This window comes from Oncorhynchus tshawytscha, linkage group LG02, assembly GCF_018296145.1.
Source record: "Oncorhynchus tshawytscha isolate Ot180627B linkage group LG02, Otsh_v2.0, whole genome shotgun sequence".
Taxonomy (NCBI): Eukaryota; Metazoa; Chordata; class Actinopteri; order Salmoniformes; family Salmonidae; genus Oncorhynchus; species Oncorhynchus tshawytscha.
Window position 1 is genome coordinate 13,412,779 of NC_056430.1, and position 23,897 is coordinate 13,436,675.

General features: G+C 41.1%; 2 protein-coding genes across 13 annotated transcripts in view; both read right to left on the reverse strand.

The window, feature by feature from the left end:
• Positions 1-308: 308 nt before the first annotated feature.
• Positions 309-18,810, reverse strand: LOC112221430 (myosin-binding protein H). 2 transcript variants are annotated; one of them, XR_006084696.1, is made up of 12 exons: positions 18,556-18,810; positions 14,150-14,287; positions 10,768-10,935; positions 8,254-8,342; positions 7,800-7,995; positions 7,420-7,559; positions 6,901-7,060; positions 6,608-6,744; positions 4,698-4,890; positions 1,698-1,757; positions 675-717; positions 309-556 (listed from the first exon to the last, which is right to left on the reverse strand). XR_006084696.1 is itself a non-coding variant. In XM_042330678.1 (11 exons), the coding sequence occupies exons 1-10, from the start codon at positions 18,776-18,778 to the stop codon at positions 1,714-1,716; spliced, it is 1,488 nt and encodes a 495-aa protein (XP_042186612.1). In that variant the 5' UTR covers positions 18,779-18,810; the 3' UTR covers positions 309-556; positions 1,698-1,713. The 2 variants fall into 2 exon arrangements, 1 of the variants encoding a protein (XP_042186612.1); XM_042330678.1 differs by lacking the exon at positions 675-717.
• Positions 18,811-19,494: 684 nt separating this feature from the next.
• The window catches only part of LOC112263105 (neuron navigator 1), a 124,339-nt gene continuing 119,936 nt past the window's right edge, over positions 19,495-23,897 (reverse strand). For all 11 annotated transcript variants that reach the window (XM_042330676.1, XM_042330664.1, XM_042330661.1 and 8 more), the window contains one exon: positions 19,495-23,712. In XM_042330676.1, the coding sequence (XP_042186610.1) occupies positions 23,623-23,712 (90 nt within the window). In that variant the 3' untranslated portion in view covers positions 19,495-23,622. The remainder of the gene's footprint in view (positions 23,713-23,897) is intronic.

Sequence of the window (23,897 nt, forward strand, 5' to 3'; positions counted from 1 at the left end):
ATATATCCTTATGTACATATTCTTTATCCCCTTACACTGTGTATGACAGTAGTTTTTTTTGGAATTGTTAGTTAGATTACTTGCTCGTTATTACTGCATTGTCGGAACTAGAAGCACAAGCATTTCGCTACACTCGCATTAACATCTGCTAACCATGTGTATGTGACAAATAAAATTTGATTTGATTTGATTTGATTTAGTCCATAACTAACTAGTCCTCTCTCACATCAGTAAGTACAGTAGGTTTCCGTCGACAACATTGTCATTTTTACTTCAGGTTAGAGAAGGTTTATTCAACCAAACAAAAACATGAATCAAAATCTTTATTGTAACAAACATTCCGAGGTTTTACATCTGAGTTGTGGACATGGATATGAACTATTTCAGAGAGTAAGTACTAAGGGAAAAAAATACAAATAAAGGGGACACATGTTTAATCTTCATTAAAATAGGATAGGGTGGGATAGGTTAGGATACAGCGGTTGTAGGTAATAACAATTTGATTGTATGTTCTTTCCAGTTATATGTACATGTTTTTCCAGCATCCAGCTCCGTCCTGTAGAAAAACAAGAGGTTTTTATAACTTTCAAACTCACAGAATCTTACCAAAAACCTATTTCACATCAAAAGAGAGAGATAGAGTACAGTTTTAGAGCACATAAAGTGGGCCTCACCTTTTCTTATAAAGGCCTCATTTAGCTTGCTTCTAACTTGGGACTGTAACAGGTGTAAATAACAGAACAGCTGTCAATTCACATGCCATATTTAGCCAACTGTGGTGGCTAGAACTGCAGTAGCAGGCCTACAAAAGGCATATTCCAACAGCTTAAGTAGGCTACTAATAGATAAACAGTGTACAGATGTAGGATCTTAATTTGAGCCTGATTCCTACAAGGGGGAAATAATATTACAGCAACAGGAAATGTGCAGGAAATTCTCAGCAACAAAAGTGATCAAATTAAGATCCTACATCTGTATGACAAAGTAAATATATATTTTGTAAGACTACAGCCAGTATAAATATTGATGATATCACACATAAATTGTTATTTTGTAGTGTCCACTGTGGAAATTCAACACCCTGGGGGGTGACAAGCTGCTTGCATTACAGTGGATCCTGGTAGTAAATCACGCCATCTCGCTGGTCCCTAATGGGCCCCCTGCTGCTGAGTCAAGGAAATGTGATTTAGTTCCCCAACTGAGTACATGTGGAGCCATTACAGGAGTAATTTATGAGCAGCAGCTAGTACTGGCACTCAGACTCTTGCAACGGCAGAGGCTCTGTTTAGGGCTCTCCATGTAAGTCCAGCCTTGGAGAAGATGTACCAGGACACAAATAGACTCTGATACATATTAAAATAAACTTTGGTGCTAAATTCTCAGGTTTCATAGGTATTTTTTTATTACTAAGTGACAATATGATGGATAAATATAAACTTACTCTCCTTACCTCTCTACTCTTCTACATTTACACACACTGTACATAGATTTTTCTATTGTGTTATTGACTGTACGTTTGTTTATGTGTAACTCTGTGTTGTTGTTTTTGTCGCACTGCTTTGTTTTATCTTGGCCAGGTCGCATCAAAGCGCCCTTTATTTGTTGATTCACACTCAACTTCTGAATTCAAGCCAATTTTGTAAATTGAAGCCCATTTTCCATATGAACCTTAAAATATGTCAACAAGAGTGACTGACCTGTATGCATGTTCATTCACTCTGCCTCCTTGTCTTTGTCAGCATCTGCATAAACAGGCTCTGTTGAGGTAAATATCATTATTTTAGTGGTCATGAACCAATGGCAATATTTCCACAGTCTGATTCAAATACAACAAATAACGAGATCTAAATTTGCATGGAAAATGCTAAATGTAAAAACATCACCGAAACGAACGCTAAAGCAGAAATACATTTGATTGCAAAAGCAGTGTCTATATTATAGATGAACTCGGTTCATACTTTGGTGAGGCTTCTTCCTCGGATAAACCCATGTATAAGAAAGGACTTAAGTTACATTGTACATTGTAGTTGTTTAGCAGACACTCTTATCTAGAGTTGCATTAGTCTTAAGATAACAAGGTGAGACAACCAGGGCCTAAAATTGACTTTTTGGTCCACCAGCCACAGTCACTCAGATATTTTACCGGACAAATGTTTTGTAGTTGCCATAATTACACACAAAATAAATAAACGGATAAGCATGCTTTGTAATGTTTCTAAAACAGCAAATGTGTCACTAGTAAGAAGTTTCGTTAAATGTTTTGTGACCTGAGTCTTAATTAATCAAATCAAATCAAAATCATATCAAATTTATTTGTCACATACACATGGTTAGCAGATTTTAATGCGAGTGTAGCGAAATGCTTGTGCTTCTAGTTCCGACAATGCAGTAATAACCAATGAATTAATGAATGTTAAAAAAAACCTCTGGATTATAAAGGGAAAACCAGCCACGTCGCGGATACCGACGCCCCACTCAAAGGCAAGCTTAACACCTTTTTCACCTGCTTCCAGGAAAACAACACAGAGCCTCCGTCGGGGGCCCCGCTGCTCACAAGGACTGCAGGCTCCCGATCTCTGTAGCTGACGGGAGTAGAACTTTTAAACATGTTAACCCTCGCAAGGCTTCTGGCCCAGATGGCATCCCAAGCTGCATCCTCAGTGCAGGCGCAGACCAGCTGGCTGGAGTGTTTACGGACAAATTTAATCTCTCCCTATCATAGTCTGTTGTCCCCACTTGCTTCAAGATGTCCACCATTGTTCCTGCATGCAAGAAAACAAAGGTAACTGAACTCAATGACTATCGCCCAGTACGCTCACTTCTGTCATCATGAAGTGTTTAAACAAGCTAGTCAAGGGCCATATCTCTACCTTGCCCGACACCCTAGACCCACTACAATTTGCATACCTCCCCAACAGATCCATGGACAACGGAATTGCCTTTGCACTGCACACCGCCCTATCCCACCTGGACAAGAGGAATACCTATGTGAGAATGCTCGCTGTGCAACCAGAGACTCTGGGTTCGCGCCCAGGCTCTGTCGCAGCCGGCCGCGACTGGGAGGTCCGTGGGGAGACGCACAATTGGCCTTGCGTCATCCGGGTTAGGGAGGGTTTGGCCGGTAGGGATATCCTTGTCTCATCGCACACCAGCGACTCCTGTGGCGGGCCGGGCACAGTGCGCGCTAACCAAGGTTGCCAGGTGCATGGTGTTTCATGGTTTTCCGGATGCACGCTGTGTTAAGAAGCAGTGCGGCTTGGTTGGGTTGTGTATCGGAGGATGACTTTCAACCTTCGTCTCTCCCAAGCACGTACGGGAGTTGTAGCGATGAGACAAGATAGTAAGTACTAATAACTGGATACTACGAAATTGGGGAGGAAAAAGGGGTCAAATAAAAAATAAATTTAAAAAAAGAGACTAGTGATACATTTATAACATCCAATGTAAAATTCTAAACAAAAAAAAGAATGCTGATAATTGACTACAGCTTTGCTTTCAACATCATAGTGGCTCACTCATGACTCAGCTCAGGGCCCTGGGTCTGAACTCCTCCCTGTGCATCTGGATCCAAGACTTCCTGACATGCTGAGCCCAGGTGGAGAGGGGACTATACTCCCTGTTCACCCATGACTGCGTGGCTACGCACATTTCCAACTCAGTCATCAAGTTTGCTTGACAAACTTGGTGATAGTTTGCCTGATTACCAACAACGACGAGGCAGCCCACAGGGAGCAGGTTAGAGTCCTGACGGAGTGGTGCCAGGGAAATAACCTCTCCCTCAATGTAAAAAAACAAATCGTTGACTAAAGGAGTCTGCTCGGAGAGCGTGTTCACACAGTCGTCCGGAACAGCTGATGCTCTCATGCATGCCTCAGTGTTGCTTGCCTCGAAGCGAGCATAGAAGTGATTTAGCTCGTCTGGTAGCCTCGTGTCACTGGGCAGATCGTGGCTGTGCTTCCCTTTGTAGTCTGTAATAGATTGTAAGCCCTGCCACATCCGACGAGCGTCAGAGCCGGTGTAGTATTCTGTTTCTATACTGTTGTTTCCTCGCTGTGTATGTATATACTGTGTTCACCACATAGCTCATCTTAATATACCTTTCACTGTCCATACTTTACCATTTTATTTTCCAAATTATATTCTGTTTTCTGTCTATACACACCAAGTATTTATATTCTCACACAAATAAATCTACTTGGAATGTTAGTTCTTGATTTCTTGTTTAGATTTTTTTCAATATTGTGTATTTGTGAGACATTTTACTGCACTGTTGGAGTTAGAAGCACAAGCATTTCGCTTCACCTTAACACCTGTAAATTTGTGTATGCGATCAATCAACTTTGATTTGATTTACCAAAATTCATGTCATTGCTTCTTCATAAAATTGCAGGAAATGAGAATCATTTATATATTCTGTTCATGTTTTACGAGAAACTTATGCAAATTAATATTCTTAATTTTGCTCTGTGTGACCACCTGCCAACGTGGCTGCTGAAATAAACATTCTACCTGCCTATACCAAAATCTACCCACATTTGGCGGGTGGCGGGTGTTAATGTTAGACCCTGGAGACAACCACATACCACAGTCGTAGTAAGTACATTTTTTCTCAATAGTACAGAAGTTATCAGCATTACTATTAGGAAAAATATATTATTATTATTATTATTTCTCTTCTTACCACCACTAGTACTTACTTTTGACCTCCAGCTTGCAGCCAGTGTCGACCTTCCCCAGTTGGTTCTCAGCTCTGCAGACATACTCTCCACCGTCATATTGGCCAGGCTTACGGATCTCCAGGGTGCAGATGCCCCCTGTGCTGATCATCCTGTACTTGGGGTTATCCATGTTGTTGAGGATCATCTTGTTCTTCATCCACATAATCTTAGGCTGCAATGACATAGTAAGTACATGTTTCAGATCAATTGTTTCAAGTTTCAAGTTTCATAGTCAGCAGCTATGTTTCCATCCAATCATGCAAATATTCTAAAATCTGCATTACAAATATGCACATTTTCCTGACTTGCTGGGGATAAAAATCAGTGTACCGAATAAAAATCGAATGTTCAATGTTTTTCCATCGCATTTTCAACTCTACCGATAGTTTTGTGAGATAAGAGCGAGAATATTTTTATTTGTCAAATGGCAGTCAAGAATCGATCATCATGTCACCAGAGTAAAGGAGCATCAAGCTCATCACTCTGTACCTTCCCCACCCTATGCAGTTCAACACAACTTATTTCATCTGTAGCCTAATCAACTGCAGGCTTTCCTGAGATGTAGTGGGAGGACCACAACCACCATATCATCATGTGACTCCCAAAATGATTTGTTATGATGGTTATTATATCAATATTTGAGCATTAAGGCATTTCCACAGCCATTTCTCACATCATTCATTTTACCGGCACAAAAAGTGGTATGACTTTAATCATAAAAACTGTGGATAGAAACATGATTACAGTCACAATTGTTTACTTCAGTTTTTGTGTACTTGGAGTATTTTACTATGCACCCTACTAAATCTGATCCGCGCATTGAAAGTGGACATACCTCTATAAAAAATCGAATTCCCCAATAAAGGAACATCACATTTTAGTAAATTATCACCCGGCAGAGCGACTTACAGTAGTGAGTGAATACTGATCCCCATGGGAATGGAACCCACAACCCTAGCTTTGCAGGTACCATGCTCTACCAACAAAGCCACATACACTCACACTCACTCACTTAGCTATATTGGTTTCTAAGGCCTTTCCTTTGATGGTAACAGCTATTCGGAAGACACACTCTGTCTAGGGTACATGAAACAGAGGGTCCAGTTACAGGGGCACCGTTTGACTCCGTGTAAATGACCCCCATGGTCCCCTCAAGGCAGGAATGTCACACATTTGACCCTTCAACCCCCTCCTCTCTGTCATCCACCCACCCAGCTGGCCAGGGGTCCAGGGCTCCGCTCAGAGACTCAGAACCTAATCCTGTACGGAGGTAAATTCCCAACCCCCCTATGCCAAATCCTGCTTTGCTGTGACAACTGGCAACCCAGTGTATCTGGTGGGAGGGAAGGAGACAGGCTGGAAGCCGGAGGTTCAGACAGCAGGCTGACAAGGAGACTAAAGATCCCTCTCATTCCAGCTCTGCTATGAGTAAATATATTGACAGGGATGGATGGACAGGAGTATGTGTGTGTGTGTGTGTGTGTGCGCATGCGTGTGTGACATATATGTATATCCACATCCATTAATATTTTCCAGGGAAAAAGTGAGGGCGCGCAGAAAGGTGTGTAATCGGTCCGCACTCAAAAAGTGGAGCATAAAGCCTACTCCATTATTTAATGTTTTTAAGTCTTTTCACTGCATCAGAGATAGCGTTCACAGACGTTTCAGCTTCACAGCCTTCTTCAGTATGTAGGAGAAGTGAAGGCGCAACTGGCAGCTGTCTGTGTGCATGGGCCTGGCATGTTGAGCCATCGGCATTACAATCTCACCCAACAAACAACGAGTGGGTGGGTTTAGAATCATAGCAGTTTTGCTAGCCTAGCCTACAAGGTCCATGAAGATCCTTCAGTACTGAGCTGGTATGAGAGTTTGAGAGAGGGAAGGTTTACCTTGGGGGATCCCCTCACAGAGCACAGCAGCTTGGTGCTGTAGCCAACAGTGGTGGACCTGTCGTTCAGAACAGTGGTGAACTTGGGAGCCTCGGTGAAGTCACGCTCCACGAACGGGGTAGGTTTATAGTCAATAACTGATGAAAAAAAATTAGACACGAGCATGGATTAGGTCTTAAATAGGGACATCTAGCTAAAAGGAGACTTTACTGTCCCACTCCTTCTAACATTCTCCACATTTTAACGTTGCAGGGGGATATTTTTAGAAAGGGGTGGTGTGGAGAATGTCTCACCCTCCTTCACAATGGTGGCTTCTTCCTTGGTCCTGGCACATTCCTCACTGAGTCCACACTTGTTCTCTGCAAAGATCCTGAAGGTGTAGGTGTTGCCCATGATGAGGTCTGAGATGGTGGCATTTAGTCTGGTGTAGTGCTCCAGAATGTTGAACCAGTCCTGGGCAAAACACCATATGAGAATTAATTATTTTTTAAAGTCTTATTACAGGAATTTTCTTTTCTTTTGGGGTCTATTTTTTGTGTAAAGTGTACTGAGATGTACCTTTAAATAAAGTTTGTTTGAATTGGATGTGATTACGGGCGGTAGGTAGCCTAGTGGTTAGAGCATTGGGCCAGTAACTGAAAGGTTGCTTGATTGAATCCCTGAGATGACAAGGTAAAAATCTGTCGTTTTGCTACTGAACAAGGCACTGTTCCTAGGCCGTCAGTGTAAATAAGAATTTGTTCTTAAATGACTTGCCTAGTTAAATAAAAGGTAATAAATCAAAAATTACAGGGATGTGACAGGTTTCTCACCCCGGTTTTCTTGTCAGCCTTCTGGACGGTGTAGCCTGTGATCTCTGTGTTTCCGTTATCTTTAGGTGCGGTCCACTCAAGGGCAACATTGAATCCCCAGACATCCGCAACCTTAATGCTGGCTGGTGGCCCAGGCAGCTCTGTGGGTGAGCAGACACAGAGATAGAAGGTTCAATATGGGTTGCATCATTAGAATCAATCAACTCACAACAACTCAATCGCTCTCCAGATCAGTTCTTCCTGATCACATGACCTGACCAGGAACAACACCTGGCCCTAGTTATTATCAAAATATACCATGACAGTCAGAGGCTAATGCTACGTCATGATCTGTTTGGAAATGAAAACAAGGTTGGATAGTCTAATACAATTTGACTTACCAATAATCTGGATGATGATAGCAGCTTTGTCTTCAAAGTCTTCCACCTTCACGCACATCTCGTATGAGCCAGAGTCCACTCTCTCTGCTTGACGGACGAACAGGATGCTGTCTGTGTCAGATGTACGGATGTTGGCCCTCTTTGGGTCAAGGGGCTCTCCATCCTTTAACCAGGTAACCACTGGCTTAGGCTTGCCCTAGGACAGTAAAGAATACAAGGTTGGGCTCAATCAATAGCCTTACTTAAAACTGTATGGACATGCTACAACATCAAATTATTTTACATCATCATGCCCAGGAGACTTTAATGACAATGCGATAAAACTCTAGCCCCTAGTAACATTAAATAGTAAATGTGCCTATAGCTAGGGTCCAATTAAAAAAAAAATCCTGCTCAGGTCATGTTGTCTAGACAAACTCCCAGGCCTACTCATCATCTCATAATGCAAACTCACAGAGAAGGGGATGACAAGGTTAATCTTCTCACCGACTTTCTTGACATACCTCTGCCTCAGGAAACGAGGCAGGCGGACTTTGGGGCGAGCTACAGACGGAACAAACATAGTTTATAAATAATAATAATCAACCTGTTCAAATAAGTAAAATGACTGAAACACTTTATGGATAGGACACTTTAGAACAAGCATTTGAATATGTATCAGAAAGAATTAAAAAACAAATCCTCAAAACCCACTCTGTACCTTGGAGACAGATTATCCTGTACTCCAGACCATATCTAGTTGGGAACCAACCACCTGCTGAGTCTAGCAGAGTTACACTCATTAGAGCTCTAAATTGGTCCCATCTGAATTCAGACCATCTCAGAGCTCTAAATTGGTCCCATCTGAACTCAGACCATCTCAAAGCTCTAAATTGGTCCCATCTGAACTCAGACCATCTCAAAGCTCTAAATTGGTCCCATCTGAACTCAGACCATCTCAGAACTCTAAATAGGTCCAATCTGAACTCACACCATCGCATCAGAACTCTAAATAGGTCCAATCTGAACTCACACCATCGCATCAGAAATATAAATAGAACACATGATGGAGATCTATAGTTACCCCAGCTCACACTGTTAAACAGGCTGCAATAAGAATTACACTCAACTTGATACTGTACTGTAGATTCTCCTCGACCATAGGGTTCCCCACAAATACATCAGTCACAGCAAATGGCTTGCTGTATGTCTTAAAACATGGACAGAACGGTTGATATTTGTAACTAACTAATAACAGAACATAGAAACTATAATTGAAAACCCACTACTAAAAAAATCTATGCACTATTGCCATGGGATGTCCAGTGCTATAGGCAGAAATATGTGCTGCTATCAGAAAATGGATGGAAAAAAACAACCAACCCACCGGGTAACGGTCATGATAGAGTTAGGTGTGTTTCTCTGTGGAGCCTTCCGACTTGACACTCCTTATGAGGGGATCAGGTCAATAGAGAACTGCCCTGTCCCTGTCAGAGTCTGTGGCATATTTAAAAATAAACACTGAGTCCATGGTCGTCTCAAAGGACTTAGAAGGCATACAAGACATTAGATCCCTCCCCTGTCCCCACCCACTCTGTGTAGACTGGAACTTTGGAATGTCCCCAACCCCCAATGATTACACTTGTCACCATCGCACTATCGCTGGCTTGACACCTCTCCAGCACACATTCTGACTTGGGAATCAACCCAATGCCAAACCTTCCAAATTGAATCTGTGTTAATTAGCAGACAAATCCTAACAATTTTTCTAAGGATTTGTGGGAAAGTTAGAGGTTTTTCCATTGTGTGGGAAACCTGATGCATCTATTGGTGGACTAATGGCTAATTTTGACAGTGCGACTTGGACATTGACAGTCCTTGTGGTTCAGGTTTCATTCACCTCCACTAAATATCTCCATTACACATTTGATGATCTCTCTTTACATGAATTACTTTTTAATCGACTCAGTCTTTTTTTTGTAGCTCTACCTATTATTTACAATTTTACTGTATGTTTAGACATTTTGACTCTGAATAAAACACAACATCCAGGGCCTACCACTGTATACAGTCAATTAACTTGATTCCATGATGAATGATGAAATTCAGCCAGATCGCACAAGATTGACTTCGAAATTGGACGTCTGTCCATGTCCTGAGGATGTAGGGAAATGCCTTCAAAACCAGTCACTAGGGGCAACAGTGAACGCTATTACCATTAAGGCTTGGGCATTGTGGATGAGGGGTGGCAGATTAATGTAATACCATGACTCCGGATTGTTTGGCATAGGGATTTTTTCCCCTAAACCTTAACCCTTAACTAACGAAACAATGCGTAGCAGGAGAAGCGACCCAGCATGTCAAAAACACTTTGAAATTTGGAGCAACTTTGCAATTTGACGTTTGGAGAAAAGTGCAAGAACATGTATAATTCCGCAGTGAGACTATGAGAGCTTGTTGGTAAATGAAGATGCTTGACTCACCATTAGCAGTTATCATTGAGGAAGACTAAAAATGACTTTTTCTGAATGCACAGTAAGAAGACACCGGTGAAAACATGCATCCAAAAGGTGTCAAAGGTAGTACTTTAGGCACTTAACAACTGGGGAGCTGCTCCATGCTTGGACTGAGGAGTTCTACCACCCTCTTGGTGGGAATAATCTGAGAAGACCACCGTTGCATTACTCTAACAGGCCAGGGAGGTGCCAAGCCAACGGCATTTGGATATCTGAGATGGAAAATATGCTGAGCTGGTTCTCCCTGGCTGTTTCAACGTCTGCTGTTTTGAAAAACTATTTCAACAATAAAGACAGACACCGCCCATCACAAACAGTTTGGACTTGCTGCTATGGCCACCCGGTAATACAGTACTGTCCACTTGAAGTACACTGAAGAAAATCAATTTTGGAATAAAGCTGTGGAAAATGTGGAAGAAGTCAAGGGGTCTGAATATTTCCCGAATGCACTGTATTGTCCATGCTTTGCTTACCCCCAACCTCCTTGACCAGAATGGGATCGGCGATGGTAGCAGGGGGACTGCGGCCACCGGAGTTCACAGCCACCACCCGGACCAGCAGACGGTCGCCGGTAGTCTGGTTCTTGATAGCATAACGACAGGACACGGTCAGGTCCTCATTGACTGCTTTCCAGTCTTCGGCTGTGACAGGAAAGAGGACAATATAGAACAGTGACTGAACAGTTAACACACTGAGGACAATATGGAACAGTGGCAGGAGAATGAAAACAGTGAGGACAATAAGCAGCAGCTAACAGCTGATTTTAAAAATCCTTATTTAACTAGGCAAGTCAGTTAGGAACAAATTCTTATTAATAATGACAGCCTACCCCCGGCCAATTGTGCACTGGGACTCCCAATCATGGCCAGATGTGATACAGCCTGGATTCGAAGCAGTTACTGTAAGGACATCTCTTGAATTAAGCCCAAAAGTTGAAGTCCTGTCATTTTATTGCACCATGCATTCATACATGCAGTACTTATTATCCTATCTGGGCCCAAAACAATATTTGTTATATAGACGAAACAAGAAGATTCATGAATAAAAATATATTCTGTTGTGTTTTCAGGGTGCATTACCGCATGTGCAAGGTCAACTGTGTAGTTGCATAACTTGAGGTATCTTCTCTTCTCTGTCATTTGACTTGAGTCTGTTACTGACATAAGCATTAGGTTGGAATCTAAAAGCAGGCACCAGTTAGTTCATGACACTGCCAGAAATGCCTCTCTCCTTATAGGGAGAGGTTAGGTACGGTATAAATCAACAAGTGACATGCAGGGAAGAGGCGCAACTGATAGGTCTGACCAACCAATAAAATATCATTTACAATTGTACCGGCTTAAAGTGGAACGGAGCCTCATCGTAGGGTGTTAGGTAAAACAATCAATAAATATTTTCATACGGTTGTGAATAATTCTCAATTTTACCTTAGATAATTCTCTATTTTACATCAGAGATGGACATAATCCAATTGGACAACATAACAGCATTCAAGAACTTGGTCACTGGCTTTATCAATAAGTGCATTGAGGACGTCGTCCCCACAGTGACTGTACGTACATACCCCAACCAGAAGCCATGGATTACAGGCAACATTCACACTGAGCTAAAGGGTAGAGCTGCCACCTTCAAGGTGCGGGACTCTAACCCGGAAGCTTACAAATCCCACTATGCCCTGCGATGAACCATCAAACAGGCAAAGCATCAATACAGGGCTAAGATTGAATCACAATACACTGGCTCCAACGCTCGTCGGATGTGGCAGGGCTTGCAAACTATTACAGACTACAAAGGGAAGCACAGCCACGAGCTGCCCAGTGACACAAGCCTACCAGATGAGCTAAATCGCTTCTATGCTCGCTTCGACGCAAGCAACACCAAGGCATGCATGAGAGCATCAGCTGTTCCGGGCGACTGTGTGATCACGCTCACCGTAGCCGACGTGAGTAAGACCTTTAAGCAGGTCAACATACAAAAGGCTGCGGGGCCAGACGGATAACCAGGACGTGTGCTCCGGGCATGTGCTGACCAACTGGCAGGTGTCTTCACTGACATTTTCAACATGTCCCTGATTGAGTCTGTAATACCAATATGCTTCAAGCAGCCCACCATAGTCCCTGTGCCCAAGAACAAAAAGGCAACCTGCCTAAATGACTACAGACACGTAGCACTCACGTCCGTAGCCATGAAGTGCTTTGAAAGGCTGGTAATGGCTCACATCAAGACCACTCCAATTTGACCCACTCCAATTTGTATACCGCCCAAACAGATCCACAGATAATGCAATCTCTATTGCACTCCACACTGCCCTTTCCCACCTGGACAAAAGGAACACCCATGTGAGAATGCTGTTCATTGACTACAGCTCAACACCATAGTACCCTCAAAGCTCATCACTAAGCCAAGGATCCTGGGACTAGAAACCTCCCTCTGCAACTGGATCCTGGACTTCCTGACAAGCCGCCCCCAGGTGGTCAGGGTAGGGAGCAACACATCTGCCACGCTGATCCTCAATACTGGAGCTCCGCAGGGGTGCGTGCTCAGTCTCCTCCTGTACTCCCTGTTCACCCACGACTGCATGGCCAGGCACGACTCCAACACCATCATTAAGTTTGCTGACGAAACAACAGTGGTAGGCATGATCACCGCAACGACGAGACAGCCTATAGCGAGGAGGTCAGAGACCTGGCCGGGTGGTGCCAGAATAACAACCTATCCCTCAATGTAACCAAGACTAAGGAGATTATTGTGGACTATAGGAAAAGGAGCACCGAGCACATCCCCATTCTCATCGACGGGGCTGTAGTGGAGCAGGTTGAGAGCTTTGAATTCCTTGGTGTCCACATCAACAACAAACTAGATTGGTCCAAACACACCAAGACAGTCGTGAAGAGGGCACGACAAAGCCTATTCCCCCTCAGGAAACTAAAAAGATTTAGTATGGGTCCTGAGATCCTCGAAAGGTTCTACAGCCTCAACATCAAGAGCATCCTGACTGGTTGCATCACTGCCTGGCAAGGCAATTGCTCGGCATCCGACCGCAAGGCACTTCAGAGGGTAGTGTGCACGGCCCAGTACATCACTGGGGCAAAGCTGCCTGCCATCCAGGACCTCTACACCAGGCGGTGTCAGAGGAAGGCCCTAAAAATTGTCAAAGGCCCCAGCGACCCCAGTCATAGACTGTTCTCTCTACTACCGCATGGCAAGCGGTACCGGAGTGCCAAGTCTAGGACAAAAAGGCTTCTCAACAGTTTTTACCCACAAGCCATAAGACTCCTGAACAGGTAAACAATGGTTACCCGGATTTTTTGCATTGTGTGCCTCCCCACCCCACCCCAACCCCTCTTTTACGCTGCTGCTACTCTCTGTTTGTCTTATATGCATCGTCACTTTAACTATACATTCATGTACATACTACTCAATTGGGCCAACCAACCAGTGCTCCCGCACATTGGCTAACCGGGCTATCAGCATTGTGTCCCACCACCCGCCAACCCCTCTTTTTATGCTTCTGCTACACTCTGTTCATCATATACTGTATGCACAGTCACTTTAACGATACCTACATGTACATACTACCTCAATAAGCATGACTAACAGGTGTCTGTATATAGCCTTGCTACTCTTTTTTCAAATGTCTTTCGACTTTTGTTTTATTTCTTTACTTACTTACCTACACACACACACACACAAACACACACACACACACACACACACACACACACACACACACACACACGTATACCTTTTTTTTGGCACCATTGGTTAGAGCCTGTAAGTAAGTTAAGGACTGTAAGCTAGTTAAGTTAAGGACTGTAAGCTAGTTAAGGACTGAAGTGGGCTTTAAGGACTTACTTCCCTCCTTGGTGATTTCCACAGTGTATCCATCCAGGCCAGAGTTGGCCGGAATGGTCTTTGGAGGCCTCCAGGTGATGGTCACTGAAGAGTCACTCTTGTCCTCCACTGTCACTTCCAGGGGCTCGCTGGTGGGCTCTGCAGTTTGGAAACGTTAACACAATTCAGACAATGTACAGCTCAAGATGCAACAGGAAATAATTCGCCTTTTTGGATTAGCATTTCAAAGGAAACATGGCAATAGGGCTCAACAGGTTTGAAACGCAAACACAATTCAGACAACGTACAACTTGAGGACATGATATTGGGTTATCATATGAATGATAAAAATGGTAATAGGAGGATGTGTGAAGAGCTCCATAACGGTTTGACCCATTTTTTTTCAGACCGTCGGGTTGATTTACCCTTTGGGGGTGGGGGTGGAGTTGGGGTGGAGTGAGGGTGCTTTGTGCGGGGTTCCTCTGCGCAGGCCACATCAGCAGGAGCAGATGATGTTAAATGTGCATTCATTTAAAGGTTAGAGGCAGCAGGTATGAGAGCAGTGTTCTAGAATCACTTCCAGCCAATCCCATCTCTTTCTGAATACCTCTTGGTTGACCAGTAGAGAGATGAAAACAGTCTACACGTATACAATGCTCTATGGTACACTGTAGTCTTTAACTAGTGCCGGGAGTGTTTCCTGGTACACTGTACTCTTTAACTAGGACCCTGAGTGAGTGTTACCTGGTGCACTGTAATATTTATCTAGGGACCGGATCATTCCCTGGTACACAAATCTTTATCTAAGGCCCGGATTATTCCCTGGTACACTGTTATCATTAACTAGGGCTGCGAGTGTTCCCTGTTCAGGTCAACGGGGACAGGAAAAACCTGTTCCCTATATGTATACCAAACTACATACACCTTAACGTGATCCCATAATGGAATGGATTGGACATATTCAGATGTGAAGGTATCAGTGATCCATTTCACTTGACAAGGTCTACCTGTCGGCAGCAGCAGCATCAGCTAGTGTTAAATGTTAGAGATTCATCTAATGTATTAGTTCAAAAGACATAAGAGCCTGGTCCCAGATCTACTTGTGCTGTCTTTTATGTCAACTCCTATAAAAATGAGCATAGCAATTTTCAAGAAAGAAAGCAACAAAACATATCTGGGGCCAGACTTATAAGGGCCTAACATGATGGTGAAAAGGCTCAAATATCATTGAGATCTTTTAGCGCTATTAAGTTAGGGCTCTATTCAATCTGTAAAGCTGAAGAATGACAAATTCTGCGATATCTTTTTAAAGGTAATTTCCTGACTGAGCCCACATATGCAGCTAAAGCAGGAACATTGCCTTTAACTTAAGGATAAGAACCTTTTTTCAATTTTCGTCTAAAATGACATACCCAAATCTAACTGTCTGTAGCTCAGGACCTGAAGCATATTCTTGATACCATTTGAAAGGAAACACTTTGAATTTTGTGGAAATGTGAAATTAATGTAGGAGAATATAACACATTAGATCTGGTAAAAGATAATACAATGAAAAAAAAATATATATTTTTTCCCCCATCATCTTTGAAATGCAAGAGAAAAGCCACAATGTATTATTCCAGTTAAGGCACAATTTAGATATTGGCCACTAGATGGCAGCAGTGTATGTGTAACGTTTTAGACTGATCCAATGAACACTTGCATTTCTGATCAAAATGTTGTATCAAGTCTGCCCAAATGTGCCCAATTGGTTTATTAATAGATTTTCAAGTTTATAACTTTACACTCTCCTCAAAAGATAGCATGGTATTCTTTCACTGTAATAGCTACTGTAAATTGTACAGTGCAGCTAGATTAACAAGAATTTAAGCTTTCTGCCTGAGAAATGTTCTTGTTACGTACAACCTCATGCTAATCACATCAGCGCACATTAGCTCAACCGTCCTGTGGGGGGGAACACTGATCCCGTAGAGGTTTTTAACCTCTTCACTGTAACATCTTTATCTCTTTACTCACATACCGGCACTTTCTATCCACATACTTTAAGCTTGTCATTTTGTAACATCTAGTAAGATATTTTGAAACCTTTAAAATCAGCTTTTGTTCTAACATCTCTCTAGCATTTAATGAATATCAGCCGCTTTGATGCTGCTGCTGAGGGCGAAGCCCCCACTGCTGGTAATAGTCTCACTACCAATCCACAAGGCGCCAGGTGACATCTCCATCATCATATGCCGCTCAATATGGATATACCTATTTAAAAAAATCGCAAATCACTTTTGGCTAACAACACCTAAGAGCTCTATTCAATCCGCATCGCGGAAGTTCAGCTTTACACCGTGATTGGAATTTAAGTAGCCTAATCAAGACAAACATCTCTTCATCTTGGCTTTACCCTTGACAGGTGCCTCAGCGATGGCTCAATTCTGAATTGAGTTGTGAATTTAATTTGAATTGGCCACCCCACACAACACAGGAAGCAACATTTGAATTGAATTTGAATTAAAGGAAGAATAATTGAATTAAATTAAATTCAAATTGGTTATTTATTATTCTATCACAATCAACAACAAAAAAGGTACATCATATGTGGTTACCAATACCATTTAGCGTAAGATTTTTTTAACTCATTCTCCAAAATAAAAATGTTAAAATTACAGTGGTATGGAAATGCTCTAAGATCATGATGTGGGTTGTCTATAATAATTCAAAATTCCATGAATGTTTTTAAATGTTTTTAAATGTTTTTAAATCAGGAGAAAAATTAAATCCACAGAATGCAATAGGTCAAACACTGCAGAATGGGTGGGAACAATCACTTATAATCGTATAATTAAACAATGCCACTTAATATAATGTTTACATACATATGAGATGAGGAATGTAGGGTATATGTATATACTGTACTCTATACCATCTACTGCATCTTGCCTATGCCGTTCTGTACCATCACTCATTCATATATCTTTATGTACATATTCTTTATCCCTTTACACTTGTGTGTATAGGTAGTAGTTATGGAATTGTTAGGTTAGATTACTCGTTGGTTATTACTGCATTGTCGGAACTAGAAGCACAAACATTTCGCTAAACTCGCATTAACGTCTGCTAACCATGTGTATGTGACAAATAAAATGTGATGTGATTTGAAACTCCATTTTGAAATGGTATGCCTATGTGAATTCTTTGCGTTAATAAGTGGCATATCCTTTTGATAAAATATTTGTCAAATGAATTAGACTTTCATGTTTCATGTCTCAGTTGAATTGCTTTGAATGTAGTTATACTTATTTTTAACTTCCATGGGGGAGCCTGGTGGGCGGAGCTATAGGCTCACAGTCATGGCTTGAATGGAATAAATGGAACTCAGTCATTAATATGGTTTCCATATGTTTGAGATGGTTGATTCTATTCAGTAATTGACTTGGACTGAAATAGTTTCCAGTACTCATTTTGGGTGCCGGCACTGTTTATATTTAGGTGCAGGAGCTCCACAATACTTTTTAGCTAATATTCTATAAGAGGAACAGGAGCTCAAGCAGTAGACAATGTGATGTGCCGGTACTTAGCTCCATTTCCCCATTGATTCCATTCCAGCCATCACAATGAGTCTGTCCTCCTATAGGTCATCCCATCAGCCTCCTCTGTTCTTTAGAGTTACCTTTAAAGAGTAGCCTACTCCTGAACACAATAGTTTATCCAGGGAATCAGGGCAGGCAAGGATGCACAAAGGATGGAGCACTAATATAAACTGAAGAAAGTTAATCAATATCTCTTATATACAGTGAGATATCGAGCAATCAGCATGCAATTGGGTAGAATAAGCAAGCATGGGATACTTGACCCTGTAGTCAGGCTATCAAGTGCCTTACACAACCACTTACACGACACGTTGTAGGCTTGTAGTTAAAGGGCATGAAGCCCGCAAATATTCTTTTACACATTGGCCTCTCCAAAGTAGGGGCTTCAGTGCTTTACTGTTATCTCATATGAACTGACCGTGGACGACTGTTGCTTATTTTCTTTGTAAATGGTGTAGAAAAATAGATTCTCTCAAAATACATGTAAAGGAATGCTTCGCAGGGTTTGGCAGCGCGCAATGGATGCAAGTGAAATTTTGGACCAAAAATGGAGAGGCTATTTATAGAAAGCGGGCCTTGAAGAGATCCAGTGACAAAGGGACCAACATAAGACCCATTATCTCCATCGAAATATTTGATGTATAAAGACCCATTAACAAACAATATCAAAGTTTTGTTATACTGTCATCTTATGAAAATGTCACTTATGCCCCTTGCGCACCAAACAAACGTAGCCATGGATCATCCATCCAGTCCAGAGAGATCAATGATATTGACAAAGTAGCCTACATGTGTTTCTGCAAAAAGCCCAACCAAGACTTATTTTATGAAGCATTATCTCATTACCATCTGGAGGAGGGGGTGTGGGGGCTTTGGGCTCCTCAGGCGCGGGTTCAGCCGGAGCTTCTCCTTCAGCTGGAGCGGCCTCCGCTGGGGCCTTTCCCTCGGCAGGTGCAGTCTCTGCCGGTAGAGCTTCGCCCTCGGCAGTGGAAGTAGCCTCAGCAGGTGCGGCTTCAGCGGGTGCAGCGTTAGACATGGTGGCGGTTTCTGCTGCTACTCCCAAAGTCATTAAGTCCTCAAAGACTCATCACTCTAGAGGAAGTGGCAGGCTATGTAGTCCGTGGTAGCGGACTCCACCCCCTAATGCATTTTATGTAACATATACTTACTTGACTGAATCTTGGATCTTATTATAGGCCTAGTAGGAATACGGACCCCTATATACAGTTGCCTATGTGGTCAGAGAAGTTTAATCTCCGTGTTTCACCCAGTTTCCTTTTTCTGATAAACCACGCTTATGAACACTGATATTCATTACGCATTTGTTTGCATACTTTTTTTATGAAGAGCAAGTAAAAATATATTCGCAATTATGAGACAAATCATATATATTACATTATTTTATTGACCCCGACGAACAGTGATAAGTGTATGGAAATGTTGTTTCAGAAGCATGCCTATATTCCACACAATTCTGGAGGGATAAAGTTATTCATCTTGTAGTAGGCCTATATGGAGTTTTCTTTTCCTGAATGATTGTTGTCGCTTACAGTATGCTGAAGTATTTACAAGGTTTACAATTATGATGTCATGTACAAAATAGATCAATGAGATTTACAAAGGATTCATTAGAAAAAGAAATCTCAAATATCAGCGTATTAAAAAGGAAAAGCTTAATCTATATAGTGAACCCCTAACGATAACGTAATGCTATTACATGTGCTGTTCACACACTCATCTACAACATTTAGAAATCCATCACAATTGCACGTCACTGACATTAGAGACCATTATTACCATTTTTATTTTGAGTCAATAACAAGCTTTGCAAAAATAATTATGACTATTCAGCAACCTGTATTGGCCTTCATCAAGTGGAAATACTTCATTTAGAATCAATTCATATTCGTTACGTTTTTACGAGGAACCTGCTTATATAGAAACATTGATTTATCTTCGATTTCTTGAAAATCTAGTTTCATTTTGAACTATGAACTTTGTTCTTGGATAATAGTTAAATTGTGCCGAACTGCAATTAGGGCCTAATCCGTTTTGACAACAACCTGTAGAACCTCTAGAACCTAGGCTTACACTGTCATATCCCTCTTGTGCCACAAAGGTACAGCCCAGTGATCTAAAGCAGAGGTTCTACCACTTCCAATTCAGTCAAGTGGTGTCTTGTGGGACCAATGATTTCATCACACATATTCTAACAACCTTCACATAGTCAGTGTACTCATAACACAAGGCATCCCTTACATTTTTGAAGGTCACATACTCACTCACTCTCTCTCATAATGCAACACTTGCATCACAATTCACATTAAGGCATAGTCAAGCATATCTGGTAACATTTCATTTGGTCCAACTTACTGCAAGACTGGGGCAATGCAAATCAGAAGTAAACTGTGTCTGTTAGCTTTCAAAACAAATTTAAACTGTTTTTTTCTTTCTTCTGATTGCCAAAACCAGTAAAAGTTGCTGCATAGTCCTGATACACAAGATTGTTATCAAACACACAGCACAGCCACTACAGAGCAACAGCCACAACGACCAGTGAGTGAGATGAAGAACAAACAGAATGGCATTTGTTTACCTGCATACATAGATACAGGATATACTGTACTATACTTTCATACTCTTCTGAATAGTAAAACAATGCAGTGTTTGTACAATGGCAGATTGGGAGCCTACATGATAGTTTTGTTTAAATTAATGAGGCTAATTATTTAGATTATAGAAGGTCCAGATGGGTCTCATGGTGTCATTGTAAAATGGATAGACCAAAGGGGCATTTTCCCCACATATGATTCATCACAGAATTCTTTCAATTTGTAAAAATGTGTCAGGTTGACATTTATTGGGTCTAGTCTTTGTGCCAGAACTGAGAGACTTCCACTAGATGGGCCAGCTGCATAGTCAAAATTGGCTACATCATAAAAATTAATGTACAAATAAAAAATACCTTTTGAATTTAATTTATTAAGGTTAGGGTTAGGACATTAGGTTAGTAGTGTGGTTAATGTTAGAGGTTAGGTTAAACATTAGAGTTAATGACTTTGTGGCTGTGCTAGCTAGTAACCACTCTGCAGAGCTGCCACCAGAACAAGATTCATAACACGAAACGCAAACCTGCATTAATGTGACCACACAGAGAGGCAAAAGCCATTTACTTCAAGTCATTAACAGTTTGATGTCATCAGATTGACTTTGGACTCATTAACAGTTTGATGTCATCAGATGGACTTTGGACTCATTAATAGTTTGATGTCATCAGATGGACTTTGGACTCATTAATAGTTTGATGTCATCAGATGGACTTTGGACTCATTAATAGTTTGATGTCATCAGATGGACTTTGGACTCATTAATAGTTTGATGTCATCAGATTGACTTTGGACTCATTAATAGTTTGATGTCATCATATGGACTTTGGACTCATTAATAGTTTGATGTCATCAGATTGACTTTGGACTCATTAATAGTTTGATGTCATCATATGGACTTTGGACTCATTAATAGTTTGATGTCATCAGGTGGACTTTGGGCTCATTAACAGTTTGACGTCATCAGATGGACTTTGGACTTAGTTTGATGTCATTGATTTGATTAACAGTTTGATGAAAAAGCAAAACAACAAAAAAGTATCATGTTTTAACGTAATCATGGTGGTTTAGTTCCACTTTGCTTAATAATGACCTTTAATGGTTTGCAACATTTCTTTCTGTTGTGATAACTATTGTACAAAGAAAGCAATTGAACATTCATTTCACAGTTTATATACAGGTGACTTATGATCAAGAGATTATACATTATTAATGTGAAGAGACCAAAACAGAGACATTCTCCTACATTGTTTCAGCATCAGTCAGTATGGCTAGATGTATCTTTTGAAAACACTAATGTAACCCACGCTACTTTACAATTTCATTTTTTTCCGATCTTATTTTCATACATTTATCTTCCTATATGTATGACTCTGAACTGGGAAATGGCCCTTGATCATTGCTGATGAGCAAATAGATTTGTCATCCATTTTATGCTGTGTCTGAATGGTCATTAACTAAACCGAAGATGAGCAAAGCAATATTACCAGTCAAAAAGTGGACAGCACCATTGGCAGCTACAATAGATGTAAGATTGTTAACCTGTGTCTGATTACAATGGTTTGTGGGGTGCAACAGAGAACTCATCCGTTCATTCACCCATCTTGGTGTAGGTCTAAAAACATGTTTCTGCAAGGAATGAGACAGTAGCTTTGTAAAACGTCTACATTCAAAAGCACCTAAATGATCTGCAATGTTACATGGCCAACATATTGAGGAAAATATCTACATGTTCATTCTTTTAAGCACTTTTATGCTCTGACCCCTAACCAGACAGTCAATATGCAAGATTACAGTAAAATATTTGGTTCAGCATATAAGATATTTGCACCATGCAACTAGTGTAGATAAAACTGAAATCAATATCTACATAAAGAATTGAGCACAGTAACTATGTTGGATAATTGCGTGGAATATATTAGATGATACCTCACCATCTTAAAAATAGAAGTTGAGAAATATCTAAGCTATAAGCAAATAGCAGTTGCTCAAGCATTATTCATACAAAATAACTTTCTTAGTAATACCTGATTTATATGAAAGTAGTACTGTCATGGCCTTATTTCTTCAAAACAGGTAGTTAGATTTGAAATATATGTTCAGTCAAATAAATATAATGTATGCTGCCTGCAACAAACCAATGAACTAGTACCACAGAAGCTGAGATTAGTATGTACTGATTTTTTCCCCCCTGTTTTAGTAATGAGTATGACAGCGTTTGTAATTTTGCACAGATTTTGCCGTGAATAATAATGAAAGATATTAACCATAGGAAATAATTGTGTGTCTGTGTTCTGCTCTGTTCAACCCTATATTTTCTCACTTGACAAAGAAACCCTGATCATCACCATCTACCCTACCTGCAACATAGTTATCTGTCAAATATATCTTAGATGACATTTAAAATCACCCCGGAACCATGTGACCCCAGAACCATGTGAGGGAGGGACAAGTGAATGTCCTCGCACTACTCTGCTCTGAGGCGATGGTGATGAAAGCAAAGCACCACGATTGAATACTGCTGTCCATCTCGAGGTGACCATCAGGAATAGATGTATTAATTAAGGCATTCAGTTTGTTAGAGCACAAAACAGAGTCAAAACAGTTCACCTGGTTATGTATAACAGTTGCATATGTCTAAGATTTGGCCTTCAAAGAGTGATAGATATGTATTCAGGACCAGGACACTACACAACCTGACATGCCAACAACATGCCGTCATACTCTTTCTAATAAGCCGAAAACAGGTTTCAAACTGACTTGATTTTACAGACACATTGCAGGCCATGTTGCTGTTGTTGAGCAAAAGCAGATAAGCAAGAATGTGTTTTTTTTGTCTTTTAAATGTGCTGTTGGAAGAATCACCTGCTTAGACCAATGAGAGATGAGGATGAATTTCTAAAGAGTAATACTTATTATCTAGATAATTAGCACCTGTTTCTATTGAGGGCAGAAGTGATAGAGATACGTCTTCTGTAAAGAGAAAGACACTTTATACTGTGAATATAACCTCTAGTTCAAGAAAAATCGACAGAAATAGAAAATCTAAACATCGCTATAATGTCTTTTGGAATGACTTGGCATGATTGAATAAAGTTTCAAAACAACATAACAAAACGGCTTCTCAATCAATCAACCATATGGAGTATGATTGTTTTTTGCTAAGGTTCAAGATAAGTTAGAAAATTAGCAGAAAACTATATTGGAAAGTTTTTGTTCCTGAATTTTATACACTGAAGTTCACATAGGGGAAAGAAGTAGGGCTATTTGAAGTGCTAGGTTTTGAGTCTACAGATGAAGTTGATGTTCAAAGTGTAGGGAGGCTGGGGTCCATTGTTTCTCTGTCTGGAGATTCAATGTAGTTGGCTGCCTCTTGCAACTTCAACAACATCGCCATCTGAATCAAAAGACAGAGGAGAGAAGGGTCAGGAAAGATGAATCATTTCAACTTAACGCTACACTACGTTCAGTATGGTGACAAAGATACCTTCCAAGCACATACAGTAATAGAATTGCGACACAGACAAGGCCAGAGAAGGCCTTACAGCAGGGCTGGGAAACAGGTGCCCCACAGTGTGTTTC

Bases quoted from the DNA above. Each gene is read 5' to 3' on its own strand.
- LOC112221430 (XM_042330678.1), bottom strand. From the start codon at position 18,778: ATGACTTTGGGAGTAGCAGCAGAAACCGCCACCATGTCTAACGCTGCA. The intron at 7,996-8,253 runs GTGAGTTTGCAT...TTACTGTCCTAG, and splicing joins ACCTTGTCATCCCCTTCTCT to GGCAAGCCTAAGCCAGTGGT. The intron at 6,745-6,900 runs GTGAGACATTCT...TTTTTTCATCAG, and splicing joins AGCCACCATTGTGAAGGAGG to TTATTGACTATAAACCTACC.